The sequence below is a fragment of the Pleurodeles waltl genome, chromosome 2_2 (genome assembly GCF_031143425.1).
Source record: "Pleurodeles waltl isolate 20211129_DDA chromosome 2_2, aPleWal1.hap1.20221129, whole genome shotgun sequence".
Classification (NCBI taxonomy): Eukaryota; Metazoa; Chordata; class Amphibia; order Caudata; family Salamandridae; genus Pleurodeles; species Pleurodeles waltl.
In genome coordinates, this window is record NC_090439.1 from 729,520,628 (window position 1) to 729,548,472 (window position 27,845).

The following is a 27,845-nucleotide window of genomic DNA, read 5'->3' on the forward strand; positions in this document are numbered from 1 at the left end:
AGATCGACCTAATTAAAATAGGCTATTCTGCCCCCTTTGGGAGCGACCTTTGCCTAAGGGGTTGCTCCCCACCACTAAAATAATAATAAAATAAAAAAAATAAAAAAAAAGTATCGCTGGTGCCTAGAGGTTTCTGGGGCACCTACTGTATTAGTTGGGACAGATGTCTCTGATTATATACCATCAATCTGGAATATCCTTAAAACTTTCTGACTTGTTCAGGAAAATGTTTGGTAGGCGCTCTACCCTCCTTAAAGTGCTGCTGTGCCGAGTATGCCTTCATACCAAAGAGCAGGGATACATCAAAGGGCATATCCATGAAGGAGGCGTGCACAGCATTGGGAAAAACTTGTGCAACGCATCAACATATGGTGCTGTAGTATGACACTATTATCGACTGCCCTCCACAAGCAATCCTTACTATCAGACCTGCACAGATAACATATTTGGCTGTGTCCTGTCCACCATGAAACGTCCGAGCCCAAAAGACCCTATGGTTTTTTAGGACTGCTGGCATGATCTTAATGCCCATGTCACAGCAGGCAAGTGTGTAAGAACCCAGCAAACAAACAGCATTAACAGACTGGAGTTCCTGGATGGTAGAGAAGAACATGCGCTTGTCAAATTCCTAAATCCTCTTGGACGATCGGTCTGGAATAGGAGTTAGAAATGGGTTCGGATTAACTGGCTAAGGTCTACATAACAAGGCTCTCTGGAATGGCATGTGTAGTAAGAAAATGAGGCACCAGTTTTGATGTATGGCCAAATGTCTATTCACAGGTGCGTAAGAACAAGAGTTTGACTAAGTAGCCAAAGTATCAGTGAGGAAACTGTTGAAGGAAACAAGGGTCCAAAGAAGCTGACCCAGGCCGCAAGGTATTTTAGGTGGACCAATGTAATTCTAGTGCCTCGGCTACACTCTGGACGGCCTTCACAAAGGTGACCCATGTGCCAAGTCGAGCTCTGTCTTAGGACAGGTGTCAATGAACTGGCATTCTGTAAATTAATATATAAAGCATCATCCCTATAGTGAGCAAGAAAGACAGGTGTCAGAACCAAAATGATAATGGCACCTCTACTGGTAGGTGCGATATTGCAGAGGCACTGGCTTACAGTCTGGTTGCGGTCAAGAGGTTGTGCTTTTTAAATTTTTAGTATGACATCCGTGTAGTTGGATAGTGGTCTGACACTGGCATCTGCGCTGGGTCATCTTCCAGTGGCGTTGGTGCAGGCATGGCAGCGACCAATGTGGACCTAGGTCAGGAGTAGAAGTCTGTACTAAAGCTGAAAGAGGTCCAGTAACGGGTCCCAGGAGGACTGAAAGACACAAGGGTGGACCCACTTCCAGTAACCCAACTGGTGGCCCCTGTGGTTCGATGGGCCCAAAGACACTACCAGAGGGAGCCAAAAGCATACCGAAATCTGCAACGTGGCCTTTTTGCCAGCCTAGGAAATTCAGGGCATGCCGGGACCAACTGAGAAATCAATTCCATGGCCGAAGGCCTCAACTGAGTGTGACCGACATTGTAATACCCATGCACCTTCTCTTCAGAGTCAGACTGGTGGTATGGGATAGAGTCCTGCTTCATTTTATTGTGCTTGGACCAACATGTTAAGAGCAATACAAGTGTGAAATTGAGAGGTTGCAGAAATGGCCTTGGCACTGGGTCCACAATAGGGCTCAGGAGCAGGACTTACGTGAAGCCTGTAACTTTATTTTTTGTTCGGCAACATACCGCTTCTCCTCTTAGTCCTGGATCACTTTTGGATGCATGAGGGCAGATTTATTGTATTATTGTATGTTTTCTGAGTCACGGCCTGAGCCCAAGCATCAAAGACATTCGAATGTGTGGCCATTATCCGATTACTGCTTTTGCAGCAAGGTTTAAAATCTGTTGTATTGGGTGGTGACATCATTCACTTAAGGCTCAGCACACACATGAACCATATAACATGTTGAAAAGTCCAATAAAATTAAATTCCAAATAGAGATGGCACAGACTCCCAACACTCCTTTCTTAATAAAATATGCTCTTTTTCTTCATATATTTTCCAGGAAAACATCTTTCTCTTCAAATCAGTGGGTGGTGACCTCGTTCCTTAGCACAAAATTGTGAAATAATTGGATTTTATAGGAAAACAGACAAAATTTAGCAAAGCTCTAGAGATCCACGTCAGAAAGCGTGCAAAGGAAAAGAAATGAAGTCAGCATAATCTACTCTGCTCACTCACTTCCAGGATAGTATGAGAGAGCCTGGATACGCATGGTGCTGGCCAGTGGCAGGCAGAAGCACTACTGAAGGCTTCCACGTCCAGTTGGGCACCTAGGGAGTATAATAAGGTGAATCATCTGTGGTTAGAAGTATCCATTACAAGAACTCCAAGTTTAACAACTATCCTCTCCTTCATGCTCCCATGTATCACAAGCTACTTTTTCAGCATGTCTTGAGTGCTGCATATGCATAAGAACCTCCTAAACCACTACAGCAATGCTGGCTGGGTGAAGTAGGGGCAGAGTTCTCACCACACTCCGAATATGAGTTTTAAATACATGCTGCCTACTTCTCCAGATACAAGACAAAACACCAACACTCTGGTGAGTCGTTCCTAGGTGCAACATCAGTCCTCAAGAATAAATATCTGGAAGGCAGATAGGACAGGGCAGAACACTTATGATTTACTCACCCACATCATCCATCATATATATCAACTATAAGTAAGCAGAGGAAGTAGCTGAGACCCTTGCCAGCTTTTCAGTACTCCTGGCACTTGCACTGGTTCTCCTTATTTCAAGGGTCATAAACAGAAAGGTAGTAGGGAGGATAAAAAAGGGACAAAAGTTCAACATAGTGAAATAATTTAGGGTCAACGGGTGTATGTGATGCTAACCCTGGTACTTTGGTGAACAAACCTCCATGCACTTCCTTCCACCGAGCCACCTATTAAAAAAATAAAAATAATCTTTCCTTCCTCATTAACAGCAAATCCATTTGCAGAAGAAAAACTACAATTACTCTGCCAAACTGTAAGAGGGAGTATCAGATCAAGTTTGCAATGTTGGAAAAATTGTTAATATGAATTTAGCAATAGGGTCTCATGGGTGCACTGGGGACTGCCAAATTGTTTTAAACCAGAGTTATGCCCTATAAGAACAATAAGTATTTTCCCATAGGGTTCGAAGTATCAAAAAGACATTACAGAAACTTCACATACAGTTGAAATTTCATTTTCATTATAACCTTATTTTCAATCATGTTGTCTTAAACAGGTATATATAGATATATACATACGTTCTTAGTACAGATATCCTACAATGACGACATTTTTTGGCATGTAGAATATTCTTAAGAAACAGAATTGTTTGATGGCTTACCTGCTCCGAACCTATGGAGGACAGGCCTGAAGTAGGCCCCGAGGTCACTGAGGTCATGCTAATCTGTCCTGCCATCTGGTTCATGTTGTTCATGCCACTTGAATTTGTTGCCATTGATACACTGATGTTCATATTGTTATTGTACATGTTGGCATTTGCTTGCTGCCCAAAATGTGGCGGAGACTGTTGTGAAAACATGCTGTTTTCGTAAATGAGACAGAAAAAAAAAAAAGCAGATTTAACAACTATATATAATCTCTCTTAATTAAGGAGACTCTTCAGACAGTCAAAATATAATTAAACACTGGTTATAATTTTCAGGTTATATAACACTACAATAAATAAGGGAATCCTCTGGTAAAACAATAAATAAAATAAATTGTAACATGTTTGAGCAAAATCCAGCCGGGGACTCTTTTTTGCAGTTATTTGAGCTCACTTACATATACAGAATCTGCCCTACACTGGTGCCTCCCTCCCTCCAGCTACTCTGGTTATTCTCAGCACAGCACATGCTACTACATGCGAGTTCTGCAAGAGCTGCTGTGTTATACTTTACATGATCCATGTAGTTCCCTTCCTCTTCAAGCCCGTGGGCCTGACAATTCTCAAGTTCTGCTTTTACTTGGTACGTTGTACTTCTCAACCTCCTGATAGGACCTAGGAAGAGGGATTTTAGACTTGTGGAGAAAGAGGCAAAATATTAAGGGAAACCCGGTATTTCTGGGAACTTTGATAAACAACTGGAATTAATTAAAAGCAGTTCCCTTGGGACAGGTGCTTAAGTAGTTCACTTCAAAATCTAAAACATGAACAGGGTATGCACTGAATTGCCAAACAGGTAAAGTTGCAAACATTTATGCTGAAAGCAGAAATATTAAGCATTTAACCTTAGCTCCAATCACTCCAATCACTACAATATATTATTCATGAAGTACCACCATCTGACTTACAATTCTGTGTCAAATGCATCATAAAACATTTGACAATTTTTACTGTCACTACTGCAGCGCATGCTCTCCAGCATATTCTTAAAAAGGAAACAAATAATACTTTAAAGAAAATAATTATTAGACTAACATTTCGGTTGCAAAACTAAAAAACATCAATGCTAAAACTTCGTTAACATGATCTAAATTCCCCACTTGTCACATCAGTATGCATGCAGCCATGCCTGCAAATAGGCAAACTGTGGAACCAAGAATATGGCTGAAACTGAATGATAAAATAAAGCCTCGACGTTTGCTGCGTTTGTTATTTGCACTATAGTAATATATGAGATACTACTTTAAATATCATTAAAGGGTTCCAAAAGTAGCGGACATTAAGAAAAATGCCCATTGTATAAAGTGGATTTCAACACTGCAATATTTTAAGTTGACTTGCAAAATCCTGCATAATGAAATATTTTTAGATGCACTCTTCCTAATTCAAAGGTAGGCAAGCAGTGCTATTTGAGTCTTTAAACTCACGTGTTACAGCATTATCCATTGTACAAGGTTTTTCTAAGGGTTACTGTCGAGTAGTGACAGTATTTAACTGAAGGCATGGTCTAGGTGCTAAGCTCTCAAAACTGAGTGTTGATTTGAATTTATGCAGACATGATAGCTGTAAACTCATGAGCTTGAGAAAGCAGTTTTGCTGTTCACATTACTAACACAGGGCTTCAGTATTAGAACCCAAAGAAAAAAAAAAAAGAAGAGGACTGGCTGAACCAATCACACCTTGCATGAAAGGACAACTTCAGGTCTCGCTCATTAAATTTAATGTATACTTTGGAACTATATCAAGCAATGTTAAGGGGAAAAAGCTATTGAATGTGTAAAATAATGTCAATCCTTACACTGTGCAGTAATTACAGTAAATAACACATACACATCGTCACCTACTATAGTAACAGTACTTCAGTTCTACAGATTTTCAGAATGTTTTACGTAACCAACTGGGGGGTGAGCATAAAGATTAGGTACAGGCCAAGAACGCCACTTTAATCCTAGATCAGGTTACTTGTAAATCATCAAAATTAACTAATCAACTAGGGAGAAACGTACAGAAATGTGAACTTATGAAGTGTTTATTCCAGACATTTCTGCAAAGTTGATCTTTCTTAGCCTGTGGCGTAGAAAAAGTTAACTTTGTTATAATCATAGTTTTGAACTATAGGTATTTTCTTTGAGGAAAAAGTGCCATGTGCTTCCTTACATGCAGGGTGAATTAAAGGCAATTTTAACAGGAACACTTGCCATCAAAAAGTAACATTTTTCTGCCCTTAATTTTTTTTATAATAACGGAATCAAATCAGCCACATTTGATATAAAATGGTACATTAGACTGTACAGACCACTGCTGAACTGTATTTTTACACAAAAATAAAGTTGGTAACAGTAACCACAACATGTCATGTGTCGAAACTGATTTTGCACATTGAAACTAGTCATCTGGGTAATTTTGTATTGAATGGCAGACCAAGAAAGGATCTAAGCAGACTCAAATATGAACAATACTGGAATACAAGGAGGCATGAGGGACTTTCATGAACACTGAAATAATACTGATGATGGCGAAGAAACTAGTTACTTAGTCTGTGACAACAGTTTTGAAGCATGAACATTCTAGATTTACATACTGTGCATGTATCCTGCTAGCTGGTGGTTTGAGTTGGAAAGCACTACTTATTTTTGTTAAATCCAGAATTTTCGGTCGTGGAGAGGGTGTCTGAACATGACCTCTTAAGAGAGGCCTAGGAACACTTCTTGTGCTGGCTTGCATTTAGATTATTTATAAGACCATGTCATTGTGCATGGCTTGGTTGTATGTGCCTTTTGTTACTAACAGCATTACACAAGGGCCCAGCAGTATGGTTCTCATTAAAGATTTGTATGTTCTGTACCAATTTAAATATATTACTTCATTATGATGCGCCTAGCAGGTCCAACTTCTGAAAAGTTTGTTTTATATTTTTAAAGACATCTTTTAAAACTATCTGATACCACCATGGACGCAGATTGTATTGTGTTGCATTGTAATACCGATTCCGCGCTTAGTACCCCTATGTGGGGTGCTAATATCCTTTCCTACACCAGAAGGTTATGCCTTGTAGATATTTGTGGTTTGAAGGGTGCTCTTGTTTCAATCCTTTCTGGTAAGTGGTTGCAGGTTGTTCTTGACCAGAAAGGTGTGATTATTGTGCTATGGGATGTAGCATTTATTGGTGTGGTGGATTAAGAGCTGTGATATAGGCGCACAGTTTATGGTTAGTAGTATGCTGGCAGCCTTGATCAGCTATGCAGGTCCTTTTATGTCTTTCTTGTAAGTTATGGTCCACCTTGATGCCTTCCAAGAACAATAGGCCCGTCGATTCTGAGGTCTTACGGTGCCGAACAGGCAACGCAGAGAAAACATGGCAGAGAAGGTCAAGGATCTGTCAGGATAGATTGCATTACGGTCATCCTTTCTATAAAGGTCAATAGATGATATTAAGCAGCAGTCATAGTATATGGTTAGCCAGGATATGCAGAAGTGGCATGTATATTTAGAGTCCTCCAGTGGACAGCAGTCAGCAGCAGATTGCTTGAGAAAGTCATTTCATGCCTGTTGCGATAGTGAGTAAAGTGGTTAAACTGAGTGAACAGATAAGGGTACTCTATTATAGGCAAGGCTTGAAGCGGTTCTGTCCATATTCGGTTCAAGAGAGCCGTGTGAAAAACTATTTCTGTGAGAAAGTGAATGAGCAACGTAAGAATCCGGGAGCGACTGATCTCGCCTCTGAATGAGCATTGATCAATGTTGCCTCTAATTTTTTTTCTTGGTGTGTGGCAGGGTAGCATCTGTGTGGATTCTTTTCCAAACTGTGCACAAATGAAACTTATCAGGAATCAGTGTGACTAAGCAAACAACTTTTCTAAGGGCAGGTGGGAGGCAATACTAGTTTAATTTTTCAAGGAATGGGCTGAAAGGTAAGTTTGTAACTATTATTAGCCTTGCTAAGCGCCGAAGGTTTTAAAGAAAATTTGGATCAGGGTGGTAAAGCTTTCTGAAATTTAATAATAGGGAAGACACTACCATGCAATAATGCTAACGACATTCTGTGTGGTGTGGGTGCTAATTAACAATACAAATTGAAACACACTGTACCCTCTCAAATGCTTAAGAAATAAGCATTTAAAAGTAAAGGGATTGGTCACTTTTGAAATACATACACATTCTCTGTTGCAGCACTGAAAAGTTTCATAACTTTTAAACCCATCCTTCAGATTAGTTAAATATTGCTTTCAGATCAAGAGCAAGCATTAGCTTCTTATGGACCAGAAGCACATCTTGTCGAAAAAGTGAATAGAAAAAGTGAATAGCTTTATTTAATGTATTTGTTTAGTTTTGATTAGTGCCAGTAGGCCCCGAAGGCCATTACCAGTGGTTTTTCACAGAGACAAGAACGTGAGTGCAAACATAAAATAAAGTTAAGAATGGGATAACATGAAAGGAATAACAATAAATAAAGGTCTAGAAAGAATTAAGGGGGTGAAGGCGGTAAGCATCAACAATGGAAGGGTGGAGTGGGGGGTTAACCACAACAGGAGGCCGAAGGGTGCAAGCAACAATGACGAGGAAGTAATTATGGGAAAAGCAACAAGGAAACAAAAACACTTAACATGAGCAGCGGAAGGACACAAATAGTGACATTAATCAGTACTTGGTCCATGCTCCATCGAAGACATAAGCACATGAAGAGAGAAAGTGAAAGCAGCATGCGCTGACCAACGAGAAGCAAGGATATGAGAGTTACGATGATGCCAGACAATGGTAAGTACTGGGTGGGCTTTTTTGTAATTTTTTTTAAAAAGTTTTAAAAAAACTTTTTTACATAACTGAAGATCTCAGAAGCAACTGCACGTGCCCTCTCTGAGGCCAGACCTAATCGCTGAAAAAAATCCAAAGAGTATGCCTCACGAGTCTTTCACATTGGTAAAATAAAAATAAAGTCGTACAATGTGCCTGTGAGAATTAGAGATTCAGAATTTAGACAATAACTCCCCTGCAGAGTGAGCTATATAAATGCTGTCAAGTGAATCACAGCAGACAACCCCTAAACGTCGGACATAGGCTTGTAAGTCAAGACAGTCTCACTCCAGAATGCCAGGCCTTCAACTCTCAACATGGCATCTTCCCCCCTACAACTATTGCCGTTCAGCTTACCCAGCATCCTGACCACTTGAACACTTTCAACTGCCAAGCAACTGCCTTCAAAGAATTGCCTTTTTTAACAACTATAATGTGCCAATGTTCCTACATGGTATCTCCCTATCAAAGAACTGCTGCTGTATCAAGAACATGTTAGAAGTCTTGTGACTTTGTGCTGTCCAGAATAGAGCTTGTCGAGTTGGCCTTCTCAGGTGGCTCTTGGGTTTCAGTGCATGGCGATTAAATTAATGTTCCAGGGGGCGGTGTAAAGGCAACATACTTAGTAGTTTAAGGACGGTAGGTACAGGTTAGCTGCTCAATCAGCGGCTAAAAAACATGTCTCCGAGGTTCACGACTGGACAGGTGCAAGTGGCAGAGATTATTAGCTAACTATCTCTTGGGCAACACTGGTGAGTACTGTGATGGCTATGCCACAAAGCAAACTGACACTTTTTTCAGGTAGACAGCAGAGGCTAGTTATTCGGGAACTCCCTACCCATGCCTTTATGACAGGCTCAACCTCTACTGATTACAACCCTCTTTAAAACAGCATCTTGCGTAGCTAACCAGACGTGTCCTGGATCCAGGTCTCCCTCATGGTTCACAATGAAGCCTGAGATTGTATCCCTTGCCTGACAAATTAAGGCTCAGGGTTCTGACTATATTTTGACTCTGCATTTATTCAGAATTTATTTCCAGCGCTCCATGACACGTGAATGTAGTATAATATTTTGGGAAAACTTATCTGTTGCTTTAAGACATTAAACCAACATCAATATTTTAGTTTTTAATCATTTGTACAGTATACTTTTGGGGATCTTAAAGTGCGCATTTCAGCAGTCAGAGGTCACTTTCATTTGCTGTTGGCGCTCAGTATATCTTAAACTCGAGGTGCAGCCATCAGAAACAAAACACCACATGACGTTATCAGCAGATCACACACACACACGTCCAGAATGCAGCAATTAGGTTCCAGCAAGTTTCAAGGCACTCTGCAAGCTTCACATGCATCCTCCCTCAGAGAGAAACACCTGCTTACCTTCATCCACTCAAAGCTGAGGCTCTGTTCCTGGGATGTGAACCCTGCTAAAGGTGTGGGATGGTGACAGAGGGGGTATGTGATCTGTTTGCATCTGGCATTTAAAAGGTGCTGCTGTTGCTATACAGCAAAGCTCTTTGCAATATGTGTTTATCCAGGCTCCTACCGCTGAGCATAATGACCAAGCGCAGCCACCTAGACGCGCAACCTTACATGGAACTGTGGCACTGATATGTCTTGATTCTGCCATCTTGGGTCCAAGATGGGCAGAGGCCTCTCGGAGCATCTCAGTGGCCAGGTCAGGCAGGTGATGTTACAGCCCCCTCCTGATAGGTGGTCAACTCATGACAGCTTGGAGGCCTGTGTAGAGGTGTGGGTGTTGACCATATTCATGTGTCTCGGCACGGCCTAATCAACAGTCGACTGTGGCATCTTTAAGCGCCTTTTCCTTCTCTTGGAATTCTGCCACCCCTCTTGGTTCAGAAGAATCGGACCCAATGATCTCAGGACTGAGTTGATTAGCTAGCACATTGGGATTCTCACGAAACTCTTATTCGGTGATGAGCAAGTCTGCCTGCAGCACCTCAAACAGTCCCCCCGCCTCCCAAGGGAAGCGATGGGCCCCAGAACCATGACATTCAGATGCGATACTGTGAACAATTTCAAAACACATCGGAACCAGATGGCAGAGAAAAACAACGTAACAATGAAGTTGGTGCCCAAGTCTGTCACTACCAGAGGAGGAATCACCAACACCTCATTCCTTGGAAGACTTATTCGAAGAAAAACAAGTTGGAATAGTCGGAGCCCAAAAACTAGATGACAGGGTTAGGAAAAGCATGTGTATTTATAGTTACACAAGCTACAATTGTGTGTGTGTGTGTGTGTGTGTATATGGAAAATGCCACTTACCCAGTGTACATCTGTTGGTGGCATGTTCCACTGCAGATTCACATGCTGTGCATACGTCTGCCATCTAGTGTTGGACTCGGAGTGTTAGTTGTTTTTCTTCGAAGAAGTGTTTTTGAGTCACAGGATCAAGTGACTCCTCTTTGGCTCCATTGCGCATGGGCATCGACTCCATGTTAGATTGTTTTCCCCCAGAGGGTAAGGTAGGAGTGATAGAGTATAAAGAAACGAGATGTCCATGCAAATGGAATATATATATATCTATATATGTACAAGTGTTTAACTTAAAACGGCTACAGGCATCCGGGGAGGTAGGAGGGTGCATGTGAATCTGCAGCGGAACATGCCACGAACAGATGTACACTGGGTAAGTGATATTTTCCGTTCGATGGCTGCAGATACACATGCTGTGCATAGACTAGAAAGCAGTTATTCCTCCCATAAAAGCGGTGGTTAGCGTGTAGGAGTTGAATTTGTTTGAAATGTTCTTAGTACAGCTTGACCTACTGTGGCTTTCTGCGCTGCTAAAACATCTACACAATAATGTTTAGTAAATTTAAGTGGTGTTGATCAAGTAGCTGCTTTACACATTTCAGCCATTGGAATATTTCCTAAGGCGGCCATTGTAGCCCCTTTTTTCCTTGTGGAATGTGCTTCAGGTGCAACTAAGAGTTGTCTTTTAGCTTTAAGGTAACCTGTTTGGATGCATTTTACTATCCATCTTGCTAAACCTTGTTTTGAAATGGGGTTACCAGGATGAGGTTTTTGAAAGGCCACAAATAACTGTTTGGTTTTCCTGAATGATTTTGTTATATCTATGTAATACATTAGAGCTCTTTTAATATCTAACGCATGCAGGGCTCTCTGCCACAGAATCTGGCTGTGGGAAGAAGACTGGTAGTTCCACTGTTTGTTTGATATGAAAAGGTAATACTACTTTAGGAAGAAACTTCGGGTTAGTTCGTAGTACGACTTTATGTTTATGTACTTGTATGATTGGTTCTTCAATTGTGAAAGCTTGAATTTTACTAACTCTTCGCAATGATGTAATTGCGACTTTCCATGTCAAGAATTGTATTGGACATGCGTGCATAGGTTCAAATGGTGGGCCCATAAGTCGCGTAAGCAGTATGTTTAGATTCCACGAAGACACTGGAGGTGTTCTAGGTGGGATGATGCGTTTTAACCCTTCCATGAAGGCTTTGATAACAGGAACTGTAAATAATGAGCTGTGCTGTATATTTTGCAAATATGCGGAAATTGCAGTGAGATGTATTTTTATGGAAGAAAAAGCTAAATTAGATTTTTGCAAATGAAGCAAATAGCATACAATATCTTGTATTGATGCTGAAAGAGGGGCGATTTGTTTAGATTGACAGTAATATACAAATCTTTTCCATTTGTTGGCATAGCACTGTCTGGTAGTGGGTTTTCTTGCTTGCTTAATTACTTCCATACATTCAGTTGGTAGTTGTAGATACCCAAATTCTATTACCTCAGGAGCCAAATCCATAGATTAAGCGTGTTGGGATTTGGATGCCTGATCTGCCCTTTGTTTTGTGTCAACAGATCTGGTCTGTTTGGGAGTTTGGAGTGTGGTACTACTGACAGGTCTAATAGTGTTGTGTACCACAGTTGACGTGCCCACGTTAGTGCTATGAGTATCAGATTGAGCGTGATTTGACGCAGTTTGTTGACTAGAAATGGAATGAGTGGGAGAGGAGGAAAAGCGTAAACAAATATACGACCAATTGATCCATAGAGCATTGCCATTGGATAGGGGATGTGGGTATCTGGATGTAAAGTTTTTGCATTTTCGCTGGTGGCGAACAGATCCATGTCTGGTGTTCCCCACTGTGTAAAGTATTTTTGAAGTACTTGAGGGTGAATCTCCCACTCGTGTGTTTGTTGTTGATTTCTGCTGAGAACATCTGCCAATTGGTTGTCTATCCCTGGAATGTATTGTTCTACCAGGTAAATTTGGTTGTGGATTGTCCATTTCCAAATCTTTTGGGCTAGAAGGGAGAGTTGGGACAAATGTGTCCCTCCTTGTTTGTTTAGGTAATACATGGTTGTCATGTTGTCTGTTTTGATAAGGATATTCTCCTGAGTGAGAAGAGGCTGAAAAGCTTTGAGTGCTAGGAAGACCGCTAACAATTCTAAGTGATTTATGTGTAGCTGTTTGTGTTCGGCCTCCCACTGTCCTTGAATGTTGTGATTGTTGAGGTGAGCTCCCCAGCCAATCATTGATGCATCTGTTGTAAGTATGGTCTGAGGCACAAGGTCTTGAAATGGCCGCCCTTTGTTCTGGTTTGTGGAATTTCACCACTGAAGGCGCATGTATGTTTGGCGGTCTATCAACACTAGATCTTGAAGTTGACCCTGTGCCTGAGACCATTATTGTGCAAGGCACTATTGCAAGGGCCGCATGTTTAGTCTTGCATGTGGAACAATCGCAATACAGGATGCCATCATGCCCAATACTTTCATCACCAATTTGACAGTGTACTGTTGGCCTGTCTGTATTTGTGCTAATATATTGTGAAATGCTTGTATTCTTTGTGGATTTGGGCTTGCAAGAGCTTTTTGAGTATTTAGTATCGCCCCTAAATACTGTTGAATTTGCGCAGGTTGTAGTTGTGATTTTTGGTAGTTAATGGAGAACCCTAGGGTTTGCAGGGTTTGTATTACATAATGCGCATGGTTGTGACACTTTGTATGACTGTTTGATTTTATTAGCCAATCGTCTAGATATGGAAAGACATAAATGTGTTGTCTTCTTTTTTTTTTGTGGATACCCAGGGAGCTGTTGTTATTCCGAAGGGTAACACTTTGAACTGATAATGCTTTCCTTGAATGACAAACCTGAGATATTTTCTGTGCGCTGGATGGATGGGTATGTGGAAATACGCATATTTGAGGTCTAATGTTGCCATGAAATCGTGTTGTTGAAGTAGTGGGCTAACATCCTGTAGTGTCACCATGTGAAAGTGTCCTGACAGGATGTAAAGATTGAGGGTTCTGAGATCTAATATTGGCCTTAAGGTCCTGTCCTTTTTGGGAATAAGGAAATACAGTGAGTAAACTTCCATCCCTATTTGATTTTGTGGAACAGCTTCTTTTGCTTGTTTGCGTAATAGAGATTTGACTACTTCTTGCAACAGAGTGATATGGTCTGTGGACAGCTTGTGTGGTTTTGGTGGAATATTTGGTGGAGTTTTTGTCAATTCTATGCAATAGCCATTGCGGATAATTGATAAAACCCAGCTGTCTGTGGTAATGCCTAGCCAATTGTTGTGGAACTTTTGCAGTCTTACCCCCCGCCCCCCTCCACCCTGCCCCCCCCTACAGGAGAGGCGTGAATTAGGAAGGAATGGCACAAGTCACTGCTTAGTTTGTTGTGAGGCTTGTTTTGACGTTTGATATTTTCCCCTGCCTCTGGGGTACTGGCCTCTAAGTGCTTTTGAAACAACCTCGTTGGTATTGAGGTTATAGGCCGACTTTGGCTGTGAGGTGGATGCCTCAGCAGTTTGGGCTTGAAATCCACCTTTATATTGGGGGTTACAAAAGGATCTCCTGTATTGTGTGGTATACAGTGCACCCATGGCTTTTGCGGTGTCTGAATCCATTTTCATCTTTTCAATTGCAGGGTCAACCTCTGGGCCGAAAAGTTGCTTTTGGTTGAACAGCATATTGAGCACTGCCTGTTGGATTTCAGGCTTGAATCCTGAAGACCTAAGCCATGCATGTCTCCTTATGGTTACAGCAGTGTTGATGGTTCTGGCTGCTGTATCTGCAGAGTCTATGGCTGACCTGATCTGATCTGATTATTTATGACGGCTTGCCGTTCCTCTACTATCTGTTGTGCCCTTTTTTGCTGTTCCTTAGGGAGATGTTGGATTATGTCTTTCATCTCATCCCAGTGGGCCCAGTCATATATAGCCAACAATGCCGGAGAGTTGGCTATTCTCCACTGGTTGGCTGCCTGAGATGCCACCCTTTTCCCCGCAGCATCAAACTTCCTACTCTCTTTGTCAGGTGGGGGTGCATCACCTGACGAATGCAAACTTGCTCTCTTCCTGCCAGCGCTTACAACTACCAAGTCTGGAGGTAACGTTTGGGTAATACAGAAAGGATCGGAATTAGATGGCTTATATTTCTTCTCCACAGAGTATTTATCCTTGCTTTTACAGGCTCCTTGAATATCTGGTCAGCATGTTTTAGCATGTCTGGGAGCATAGGAAGCGACTGATATGTTGCATGCGTAGAGGAGAGTGTATTAAATAGAAAATCATCCTCTAATGGCTCAGTATACATGGTGACACTGATACGATGCCGCCTTTGCTATGACTTGAGGGTAGCCTGTACTATCCTCTGGTGGTGAAGGCTTAGAGGGATAGCAATCTGGGTTATTGTCTGGAATGGGGTCTGGATAATAAAGATCCCATGGATCCACATTGTCTTGCTGCAAATCAAATGTGTGATGGTGACTGCATAGGTGTAGGACTAGTAGGCACCAAAATATGTAAGGGTGGAGGAGACTGAGGAGGAGAAAATTGAGGAGGTGGAGGTTTCTCCTTTGTTCTTGGCACTTTAGCTGGAGGCTGTGTAGTGTCCAATTCTTCTTGAAAGGCTAATTTCCTATTTGGTTTTGGAGGAGGTGCAGTTAAAATTCTGCCAGTCTCTTTATTGATGTGAATCCTGGTTTGCCTTTCATCCACTGCCTCTATTTGTGAGTTGAGTCCTCCACAGTAGCTTTGTGACTTTCTTTAAGTACTTGTGAAAGTCCATGCTCCACAGTATAAATAGGCTTTTTCGGCTCCAAAGCTGTTTTTTTCTGTATCAAAAAAGTAGAGGTTGCGGATGGTCTCGGCTCGGAAAACGATTTTCGAGATTTCGACTCGAAAGAGTGATGTTTGCTCGGCTCTGAGACAGAGCCTCGCCTCGAGTCAGATGGCTTCGGAGGAGTGGCCTTTTTCGGTGCCGAAGTTGTGGGTTGGTCACCGAAGGTCTTTTTTCGGGTTGAGCCATGGCCTTCAGGCAGTGGCGTCCCCAAGGCCTTATGTTTCGGCTTGGATGGGACAGGGGCAGGTGTACTCATTTGCTGTCCTGCCGTGACCGGTCTGTCCTCCTCGGATTCCTGCTCGGAGTCGGATCCTCGAACAGAGACGACGGTCTGCATGATCTCCTCCTCTTCAACGTCAAGACGGTTGGTGCTTTTAGATGCCATCTCGAGTCTCCATGCTCTTCTGTCTCGGAGTGTTTTCTTGGATCGGAAGATCTGCAGGCCTCCCAATTTTCTTCCCGATGGTCTGGGCAAAGGCAGAGATTACAGACGAGATGTTGGTCCGTGTGAGGAAATTTAGCGTGGCACGAGGACAGAATCGGAATGGAGTCCGGTCCATGAGGCTTCCACGCGGTCGGCCCGACGAGACCCGATTTGGGCGCGGGCGCCCCGAAGGGCGAGTAAAGATGTTTGATCCGACAGTACAGAAGTGTCGATAGAAGGTGGAACATGATCGAAACAATACCGACAAGAAATAAAGAGTTTTCAAGCTTTTCCGACTCGAACTATCGGAGCGAAAGGAAACACGTCCGAACCCAATGGCGGAAAGAGAACAATCTAACATGGAGTCGATGCCCATGCGCAATGGAGCCGAAGAGGAGGAGTCACTCGATCCCGTGACTCGAAAACACTTCTTTGAAGAAAAACAACTTGTAACACTCCGAGCCCAACACTAGATGGCAGACGTATGCACAGCATGTGTATGTGCAGCTACACATGCCATCGAACATATACATATATATATATATATATATATATACACATATGGAGAATGTCACTTACCCAGTGTACATCTGTTCGTGGCATTAGTCGCTGCAGATTCACATGCTGTGCACAGTCCGCCATCTGGTGTTGGGCTCGGAGTGTTACAAGTTGTTTTTCTTCGAAGTCTTTTCGAGTCACGAGACCGAGGGACTCCTCCCATTTCGATTCCATTGCGCATGGGTGTCGACTCCATCTTAGATTGTTTTCCCCGCAGAGGGTGAGGTAGGAGTTGTGTATGTTAGTAATAGTGCCCATGCAATGGAATGAATACGTATGTACATAATAAAGGTTAAAGTAATATATTTACAAATGTACAAATGTTCAAGATCTACTTCTAAACGGTTACAGGCTCCCGGGGAGGCGGGTGGGCGCATGTGAATCTTAAGCGACTAATGCCATGAACAGATGTACACTGGGTAAGTGACATTTTCCGTTCGATGGCATGTGTAGCTGCAGATACACATGCTGTGCATAGACTAGTAAACCGTTATCTCCCCAAAAGCGGTGGTTTAGCCTGTAGGAGTTGAAGTAGTTTGAAATAATGTTCTTAGTACAGCTTGACCTACTGTTAACTGCACAACAAGCAACACATCTACACAGTAGTGCTTGGTAAATGTATGAGGCGTAGACCATGTTGCTGCCTTACATATTTCGTTCATTGGAATATTTCCTAGAAAGGCCATGGTAGCACCTTTCTTTCTGGTTGAGTGTGCCTTTGGTGTAATAGGCAGCTCTCTCTTTGCTTTAAGATAGCATGTTTGAATACACTTAACTATCCACCTAGCAATGCCTTGTTTTGAAATTGGATTTCCTGTATGAGGTTTTTGAAAGGCAATAAATAGTTGTTTTGTTTTTCTAATTAGTTTTGTTCTGTCAATGTAGTACATTAGTGCTCTTTTGATGTCTAATGTATGTAGTGCTCTTTCAGCTACAGAATCTGGCTGTGGGAAGAACACTGGTAATTCTACTGTTTGATTTAAGTGGAACGGTGAGATAACCTTTGGTAAAAATTTTGGATTTGTCCTTAGAACTACTCTCTTTTTATGTATTTGAATAAATGGTTCTTGTATGGTAAATGCTTGAATCTCACTCACTCTTCTAAGAGATGTGATGGCAATCAAAAATGCAACTTTCCATGTTAAGTATTGCATTTCACAAGAATGCATGGGCTCGAAAGGTGGACCCATGAGTCTTGTTAAGACAATGTTGAGGTTCCATGAAGGAACAGGTGGTGTTCTTGGTGGTATAATTCTCTTTAGGCCTTCCATAAACGCTTTAATGACTGGTATTCTAAATAGTGAAGTTGAATGAGTAATTTGCAGGTAAGCTGATATTGCGGTGAGATGTATCTTTATGGAAGAGAAAGATAGATTTGATTTTTGCAAATGTAGTAAAAATCCTACTATATCTTTTGGAGATGCATGTAATGGCTGAATTTGATTATTCTGGCAGTAATACACAAATCTTTTCCACTTATTTGCATAGCAGTGTCTAGTGGTAGGTTTCCTAGCTTGTCTTATGACCTCCATACATTCTTGTGTGAGGTCTAAGTGTCCGAATTCTAGGATTTCAGGAGCCAAATTGCTAGATTCAAAGATGCTGGATTTGGATGTCTGATCTGTTGTTTGTGTTGTGTTAACAGATCTGGTCTGTTGGGTAATTTGACATGAGGTACTACTGAAAGGTTTAGTAGTGTTGTGTACCAAGGTTGCCTTGCCCATGTTGGTGCTATTAGTATGAGTTTGAGTTTGTTTTGACTCAACCTTTTTACTAGATATGGAAGGAGAGGGAGAGGGGGAAAAGCATACGCAAATATCCCTGACCAGTTCATCCATAGAGCATTGCCTTGGGATTGATCTTGTGGGTACCTGGATGCGAAGTTTTGGCATTTTGAGTTTTCCTTTGTTGCAAATAGATCTATTTGAGGTGTCCCCCAAATTTGAAAGTAATTGTTTAGTATTTGGGGGTGAATTTCCCATTCGTAGGTTTGTTGGTGATCTCGAGAGAGATTGTCTGCTAACTGGTTCTGAATCCCTGGAATAAATTGTGCTATTAGGCGAATGTGGTTGTGAATCGCCCAATGCCATATTTTTTGTGTTAGGAGGCACAACTGCTTCGAGTGTGTCCCTCCTTGTTTGTTTAGATAATACATTGTTGTCATGTTGTCTGTTTTGACAAGAATGTATTTTTGGGTTATTATGGGTTGAAATGCTTTCAGCGCTAGAAATACTGCTAACAGTTCTAAGTGATTTATGTGAAACTGCTTCTGATGTATGTCCCATTGTCCTTGGATGCTTTGTTGATTGAGGTGTGCTCCCCACCCTGTCATTGAAGCATCCGTCGTTATGACGTATTGTGGCACTGGGTCTTGGAAAGGCCGCCCTTGGTTTAAATTTGTACTGTTCCACCATAGAAGCGAGATGTATGTTTGGCGGTCTATCAACACCAGATCTAGAAGTTGACCCTGTGCTTGTGACCATTGTGATGCTAGGCACTGTTGTAAGGGCCGCATGTGCAATCTTGCGTTTGGGACAATGGCTATGCATGAAGACATCATGCCTAGGAGTTTCATTACCGTTGTGACTTGCATCTTTTGTGTTGGATACATGGCTTGTATTACTTTGTGAAATGTTTGAACCCTTTGTGGACTTGGAGTGGCAATCCCTTTTGCTGTGTTGATTGTCGCTCCTAAGTATTGCTGTGTTTGACACGGCAAAAGGTGTGACTTCGCGTAGTTGATGGAGAAACCTAGCCTGTGAAGGGTCTGTATGACATATTTTGTGTGCTGTGAACACTGTCTTAGCGTGTTGGTTTTGATTAACCAGTCGTCTAAGTACGGGAACACATGTATTTGCTGCCTTCTGATATGTGCAGCTACTACTGCCAGGCATTTTGTAAAAACTCTTGGCGCAGTTGTTATTCCGAATGGCAACACTTTGAATTGGTAATGTATTCCTTGGAATACAAACCTTAGGTATTTCCTGTGTGAAGGATGTATTGGTATATGGAAATATGCGTCTTTTAGGTCTAATGTTGTCATGTAGTCTTGCTGTTTGAGCAGTGATATTACGTCTTGTAATGTGACCATGTGAAAGTGGTCTGATTTGATGTAGGTATTTAGTGTTCTGAGATCTAGTATTGGTCTCAGAGTTTTGTCCTTTTTGGGTATCAGAAAGTACAGTGAGTAAACTCCTGTGTTTTTTTGTAGATTTGGTACTAATTCTATTGCGTCCTTTTGTAGCAATGCTTGAACTTCTAGTCCTAGAAGATCTATATGTTGTTTTGACATATTGTGTGTTTTCGGTGGGACGTTTGGAGGGAATTGGAGAAATTCTATGCAATAACCATGCTGGATAATTGCTAAGACCCAAGTGTCTGTTGTTATTTCCTCCCAAAGTTTGTAAAATTGGCTTAGTCTTCCCCCCACAGGTGTTATGTGATGGGGTTGTGTGACTTGTGAGTCACTGTTTATTTTGAGGAGTATTGGGGCCTTGGAATTTTCCTCGATTTCTTGGGAATTGGCCCCCTCTATATTGCCCCCGAAAACCTCCCCTCTGATATTGACCCTGGTAAGTAGGCCTTGTTTGTGAGGTTGTGGCTTCTGTGGGTTGACCTCGAAAACCTCCCCTAAAAGGTGTTTTTCAAAATGTGCCTCTGCTCTGCGGGGAGTAGAGTGCGCCCATGGCTTTGGCTGTATCGGTGTCTTTTTTGAGTTTGTCAATGGCAGTGTCCACCTCCGGCCCAAACAATTGCTGTTCATTAAATGGCATATTGAGCACAGCTTGTTGGATTTCCGGCTTGAACCCTGAAGAGCGCAGCCATGCGTGCCTTCGTATCGTGATTGCAGTGTTTATTGTCCTCGCAGCTGTATCTGCTGCATCCATGGAAGACCGTATCTGATTATTTGAGATACTTTGTCCCTCTTCCACCACCTGTTGCGCTCTTTTTTGGAACTCCTTGGGTAAGTGTTCGATGAAATGTTGCATTTCATCCCAATGAGCTCTGTCGTATCTTGCCAAAAGTGCTTGTGAATTGGCAATACGCCATTGATTTGCTGCTTGTGCTGCAACCCGCAGCATCAAATTTGCGGCTCTCCTTGTCTGGAGGTGGTGCGTCTCCTGAGGTATGAGAGTTGGCTCTCTTACGAGCTGCCCCTACAACTACTGAGTCTGGTGTTAGTTGTGTTGTAATATAGATTGGATCTGTTGGCGGTGGCTTGTACTTTTTCTCCACCCTTGGAGTTATGGCTCTGCCTTTAACTGGATCCTGAAATATTTGTTTTGAATGTCTTAGCATTCCTGGGAGCATGGGAAGGCTTTGGTACTGGCTATGGGTGGAGGATAGGGTGTTAAACAGAAAGTCATCCTCAATTGGTTCAGAATGTAAGGTGACGTTGTGAAATTCGGCTGCCCTTGCGACCACCTGTGTGTAGGATGTACTGTCCTCAGGTGGTGACGGTTTTGTAGGATAGGAGTCTGGGCTGTTGTCAGACACTGGAGCATCGTAAAGGTCCCATGCATCGGGATCATCCTGACTCATTGTAGTATGAGCTGGTGAGTGCATCAGTGGTGGAGTTGTTGCTGGTGATGCATGTATTGATGGTGGTGGAGACAGTGGTGGGGTTGTTTTCCTTGCCACCTTTGCCTGTGGTTGCTTGTCCTTTTGTTGAAAGGCAAGTTTCCTTTTTATTTTGATTGGGGGAAGAGTGGTTATCTTCCCTGTGTCCTCATGAATATGAAGCCTTCTTTGCGTGTAGTCAGGCTCTACAGCTTGAAGCTCCTCTCCAAATCTATGTAATTGGGAGGTTAATCCTTGTTCCTCTGTATAGGAACTAGTTTTCGGCTCTGAGGCTGGATGTTTTGGAACCGAAACCTTTTCGGAAGTCTTTTTAGGCTCCGAAGAAACCTTCTTTGTTTTTGGCGTGGTGTCTCGGTGCCGAAATTCTTCGGTGCCGCTGTCTCTGTGCCGAAGTTTCTCAGAGCCGCTGTCTCGGCTCCGAGGTTGCTGTGTGGCGGCATCTCGACCGGAGTCGGATGACTTCGACACCAGCATGCCCTTTTTCGGTGCCTTGGATGGGTCACCTAGTTTTCGGGTTAAGCCATGGCCTGTTGGCGGTGGCGTCCCCTGGGCTTTTGTGGACTTCTCGTGAGTCTTGATTTTCGACGTCTTACTCACGGTTTTGGGTGTTTCTTCGGCGTCGAGTTCTTCAGAATCCGACTTGTGGATGGAGAAAGCTTCTTCTTCCTCCTCGAAACGATCTTGACCTGTCGGCGTGGACGCCATTTGTGGTCTCCTGGCTCTTCGGTCTCTCAGCGTCTTCCTCGACCGAAACGCTCGACAGGCTTCACAAGTATCCTCCTTGTGCTCGGGGGACAAGCACAAGTTACAGACCAGATGGTGATCCGTATACGGATACTTGTGATGGCATTTTGGGCAGAGGCGGAATGGGGTCCGTTCCATCAGCCTTGAAGTCGCACGTGGCCGGGCCGACCAGGCCCCGACGGGGGATCGAAAAAACCCCGAAGGGCCACCGGAGCTCTTCAAAATTCGGTGTCGATTTGTTCTAACTAACCCGATACCGAACGCAAACAATACCGACGTTTTTTTCCGAGATTCTAACTAACTTTCCGACCCGAAACACGGAGCGAAAAGGAACACGTCCGAACCCGATGGTGGGAAAAAAACAATCTAAGATGGAGTCGACACCCATGCGCAATGGAATCGAAATGGGAGGAGTCCCTCGGTCTCGTGACTCGAAAAGACTTCTTTGAAGAAAAACAACTTGTAACACTCCGAGCCCAACACCAGATGGCGGACTGTGCACAGCATGTGAATCTGCAGCTACACATGCCATCGAACATATATATATATATATATATGGAAAATGTCACTTACCCAGTGTACATCTGTTCGTGGCATGTAGTGCTGTAGATTCACATGCTATGCATAGCTCTTCCGATACCTAGTGATGGGCTTGGAGTTCTACAAGTTGTTTTTCTTCGAAGAAGTCTTTTCGGAGTCGCAGGATCGAGTGACTCCTCTCTTTTACAGTGCGCATGGGCATAGACTCCATTGTTAGATTGCTTTCCCGCAAAGAGTGAAGGAAGAAGTGATAAGAGTATAAGAACACAAAGATGTCCATGCAAGTGTAAATGTATCTACATATGTACAAATGTTAAACTTGAACGACTACAGGCTTCCGGGGAGGTGGGAGGGTGCATGGGAATCTGCAGCACTACATTCCACAAACAGATGTACACTGGGTAAGAGACATTTTCCGTTCAATGGCATGTGTAGCTGCAGAAACATATGCTGTGCATATACTACAAAGCAGTTAGTCCTCCCAAAAATAGCGGTGGCTAGCCTGTAGGAGTTGAATTTGTTTGAAATAATGTTCTTAAGACAGCTTGACATACAGTAGCTTGTTGCTGCGAAAAAACAACACACAAGTGTTTTGTAAATGTATGAGGAGTTGATCATGTGGCTGCTTTTCATAGATCATCCATTGGCATGTTTCCTAAAAAATACCATTGATGCACCTTTCTTTCTTGCAGAATGTGCTCTATGAGTAATCAAAAGTTGTCTTTTTGTTTGATAGAGTATGTTTGTATGTGTCTAACAATCCATCTTGCTAATCCTTCTTCTGATATAGGATTGCCTTTATGTGGTTGTTGAAAAGCAACAAAAAGTTGTTTGCTTTTCTAAATTCTTTAGTTCAGTCTATATAGTACATAAGAGCTCTTTTGAGATCTAAAGTATGAAGGGCTCCTTCTGCCACAGAGTCTGGCTATGAAAAGAAAACGGGCAGTTCCACTCTTTGGTTGATGTGAAAAGGAGATGCTACTTTTGGTAGAAATTTTGGATTTGTTTTAAGTACAACTTTATGTTTGTTTACTTGGAAAAAAGTTTCTTCAAGAGTGAACACTTGTATTTCACTAACTCTTTGTAAAGAAAGAATAGCTACAAGGAAGGCAACCTTCCATGTGAGCCAGACATAGCCACATTCACCCCTGATGGGTACAAACTCCATCGCAGAGACCGCCTAATCAAACCAGGAGGTGGCATCGGCATTCTGCACAAAGACACCATTAAGGTCACCACCAACACACACGACACCCTAGACAGCGCAGAACACATGCACTTCCTAATCCACATTAACAACACCACCCTCAGAGGAACACTCATATACAGACCACCAGGGCCTCGCCCCCCCTTCCGTGACACCATCGCTGACACCATCAGCCCTCACCTTCACAGACTACATCCTCCTCGGTGACTAACTTTCACCTGGAGAACCCGCACAATCACAACTCCTCATCCCTTCTAGATAACCTCACAAACCTCGGACTCACACAACTGGTCACAACACCCACCCACTCAGCTGGACACACACTAGACGCAATCTTCACCTTGAGCAACCACATAACCTACACTCACACCACCGAATTCCACTGGACTGACCACCACTGCGTCCACTTCTTCTCCAAACTTCCCACACACCACCACCAACGCACCACACCCTACCACATGTGGGACAAGATCCCCACAGAACACTTGAACTCCCAACTTGTGCAGAACCCCCACCAGACCAACGACCCCAACATTGCTGCTCTCAACCTCGCACAATGGATCACAACCTGCGCAGACTCACTCACCCCCCCCCTCAGAAGAAACATCACCACCCGCAACATCAAGAACGCTCCTGGTACACCACTGAACTCCAAGACTCCAAGCGTATATGCCACAAAGCAGAGAAAGCTTGGCAACAGGAACCCTCAACCACCAACTTCTCCACCCTCAAAGCCTCCAATCGCAATCACCACCAACTCATACGCACCACCAAAAGAGCATACTACAAGGAACGCATAGACAGTAACTCTCACAATAGCAAGGAACTCTTTACCATGATCAAAGACCTCTCCAAAGCCAGCAACATAGACCCCACGCACACACAAGTCTTCTGCGACTCCCTCTCAAACCATTTCCACCGCAAAATCTTAGACAAACACAACAGTTTCAAACCACATGCACCCGCCCCACACACCTCCAACTCATCCAACATAGACCCTCCACCCCCCCCTACTAATCACCTAGGCCCGACCACCGACGAAGAAACTGAAAAAATGATGAATTCCATCCACTCAGGTTCCCCCCCCCTACGACTCCTGCCCCCATTGCATTCACAACAATACCAGCCCAACCATCGCTCCCAAGCTTCGCGACATAATCAACAGCTCTTTCGACACCACCACCTTCCCAGACCCCTGGAAGCACGCAGAAGTCACCGCACTCCTGAAAAAGCCCAAAGCTGACCCCGACGACCTCACCAACTACCGCCCTATCTCTCTTCTCCCTTTCCCCGCCAAGGTCGTTGAGAAACTAGTGAACACCCGCCTGTCCCACTTCCTTGAGGAAAACAACACACTCGACCCCTCCCAGTCTGGGTTCCGAAAGAACCACAGCACTGAGACCACCCTCATGTACGGATTACATCAGAACCAGAGTCGACAAGGGCGAGGCTGTCGCACTCATCCTCCTGGACCTCTCCGCTGCCTTTGACACTGTCCTGCCATCATACACTCCGCACATGCCTCCACAACTCAGGGATTCGACACAAAGCCCTAGACTGGCTCAACTCCTTCCTCATCGAAAGAACCCCAAAAGTCTGCCTCCCTCCCTTCCACTCCACAGCCACCAAAATCATCTGTGGAGTCCCCCAAGGGTCCTCTCTCAGCCCTACCCTTTTGAACATTTACATGACCCCGCTCGCCAACATCCTCCGACCACGCGGAATCACCCTCATATCCTATACAGACGACACCCAACTCATCATCTCCCTCACCCGTAACCCTACCACAGCCAAAACCAACCTCCACGCTGCACTCCTTGACACCGCCACATGTGTGACCGCAAACCACCTCAAGCTCAACTCCAACAAAACCGAAATAATGATTTTCAGCCCCAACAAAACCATATGGGACGACTCCTGGTGGCCCACCGCCCTAGGCCCCGCACCTACACCCGCATACCATGCACGCAACCTCTGCATCATCCTGGACCCCTCCCTCTCCATGACCCAGCAAATCAACGCCGTCACCTTGTTTTAACACACTCTGCATGCTGCGAAAAACCTTCAAATGGATTCCCATAGAGACCAGAAAGACCGTCACCCACGCACTCATCAGCAGCAGGCTGGACTACGGAAACGCCCTCTACGCCGGCACCACACTCAAACTCCAGAAAATCCAGAACACAGCCGCCCGCCTAATCCTGGACCTCCTTCGCCATGAACACATCTTGTCACACCCCAAATCCCTTCACTGGCTCCCCATCGACAAGAGGATCACCTTCAAAATCCTCATCAACACCGGACCAACCTACCTCAACCAAAGAGTGAACTTCCAAACTACCACTCGCCACCTCCGCTCTGCCGACCTCGCAATCGCCACAGTCCCCCACATCCAACGTGCCACCACAGGAGGCAGATCCTTCTACCTCGCCCTCAAGGTCTGGAACTCCCTCCCCACCAACCTCCACAAGACCCAGGACCTCCTGCTCTTCAGAAAAAAACTAAAGACGTGGCTGTTCGAACAGCAGCCCTCCTCCCCACCCCCTGCATCCCCCAGCACCTTGAGACCCTCATGGGTGAGTAGTGTGCTCTATACATTTTTTGATTGATTGATTGATGTTAAAAATTGAATTTGACAAGAGTGCATTTGTTCAAAAGGTGGTCCCAAGAGTCTGGTAAGTACAATTATTAAATTCCAAGAAGGAACAGGTGGTGTTCTGGGTGAATAATGAGTGTTAATCCTCCATTAAGGCTTTAATAACAGGAACTCTGAATAGAGAAGTGTGTTGAATAATTTTTAAGTAAGCAGATATTGCAGTAAGAAGGATTTTGATGGATGAGAAAGCTAAATTTGATTTCTGCGAATGAAGTAAATAGCATACAAAATCTTGTGGATCAGTGTTTTCAGACTGAAAGTAGTAGACAAATCTTTTCCATTTGTTAGCGTAACATTGTCTAGTAGTAGGTTTATGATCCTGTTTAATTACTTCCATACATTCTGATGGAAGTTTTAGGTAACCAAATTCTATGACTTCAGGAGGGAAATAGCTAGATTAAGAGCATTGGGTTTTGGGTGCCTGATTTGACCTTTGTTCAGTGTTAACAAATCTGGTCTGTTGGGGAGTTTGGACTGAGGTACTACAGACAGGTCTAGGAGTGTTGTGTACCAATGTTGACGTGCCCATGTTGAGGCTGGGAGTCTCATGGTCAGAGATGTCTGACAGTTTGCAGAACAAAAAGGGAAGGAGTGGGAGAGGGGAGAAAAGCGTATGCAAAAATCCCTGACCAATTGATCCTTACAGCATTGCCCTTTGATAGGGGATGTAGGTGTCTGGATGTGAAGTGTTGGCATTTTGTGTTTGACAGTTGCGAACAGATCTATTTCTGGTGTCCCCCACATCTGAAATTACTTCTGAAGTACTTGGGAGTGAAAATCCCATTTGTGAGTTTGTTGGTGATTCCTGCTTAGGAGATCTGCCAGTTGATTGTCTATTCCTGGAATGTCTTCTGCTAATAGATAAAAGTGATTGTGAATTGCCCATTTCCATATTGTTTAGGCTAGCAGGGACAGTTGAGAAGGTGTCCCGCCCTGTTTTGTGAGGTAATACATGGTCGTCATGTTGTCTGATTTTATTAGAACAGTCTTTTGTTTGAGGAGGGGTTGAAACTTTTAGGGAAAGAAAATACAGTTAATTATTCTAGGTGGTTTATGTGAAGTTGTTTCTGTTTTGGATTTCATTTCCCTTGAATGGTATGATTGTTGAGATGAGCTCCCCAACCTATCACTGATGCATCTGTTGTCATTATGGTCTGAGGCACAGGGTCTTGAAATGACCGCCCGTTCATTAGATTGCTGCGATTCCACCATTGAAGGGACATATGTGTCTGGGGGTCCATCAACACTAGATCTTGAAGTTGACTGTGTGCCTGAGACCACTGTTGTGAGAGACACTGCTGTAAGGGCCTCAAGTTTAGTCTTGCATGTGGAACTATGGCTATGCAAGATGCCATCATCCCTAGAATGTTCATGATAAATGTACAGTATATTGTTGATTTGGTTGTATGTGTGGGAATGAGATTTGGAAAGCCTGTATCCTTTGTGTATTTGGATATGCTAGGACTTTTTGAGTATTTAAAATTGCTTGATTTTATTAGCAAATCGTCTAGATATGGAAAGACGTGAATGTGTTGTCTTATTAAGTAGGCTGCTACTACTGCTAGACATTTTGTGAACACGCTTGGAGCGGTTATGCCGAATGGCAAAACTTTGAACTGGTAATGTTTTCATGCTGTGACTAACCAGAGGTATTTTCTGTGAGCTGAATGGATGGGTATATGGAAATAAGCATCTTTGAGGTCTAAAGCAGTCATGTAATCTTTTTTCTGTAGTAGTGGAATGACATCCTGCAGAGTTGTGAAAATGTTCTCACAGGATGTATAGATTGAG

The 27,845-nt window shown here is 43.4% G+C and overlaps 1 protein-coding gene across 14 annotated transcripts in view; it reads right to left on the reverse strand.

The window, feature by feature from the left end:
• The window catches only part of NCOA2 (nuclear receptor coactivator 2), a 1,057,595-nt gene that overhangs the window by 95,056 nt on the left and 934,694 nt on the right, over positions 1 to 27,845 (reverse strand). For all 14 annotated transcript variants that reach the window (XM_069220319.1, XM_069220317.1, XM_069220318.1 and 11 more), the window contains one exon: positions 3,374 to 3,572. In XM_069220319.1, coding sequence (XP_069076420.1) covers positions 3,374 to 3,572 — 199 coding nt within the window. The remainder of the gene's footprint in view (positions 1 to 3,373; positions 3,573 to 27,845) is intronic.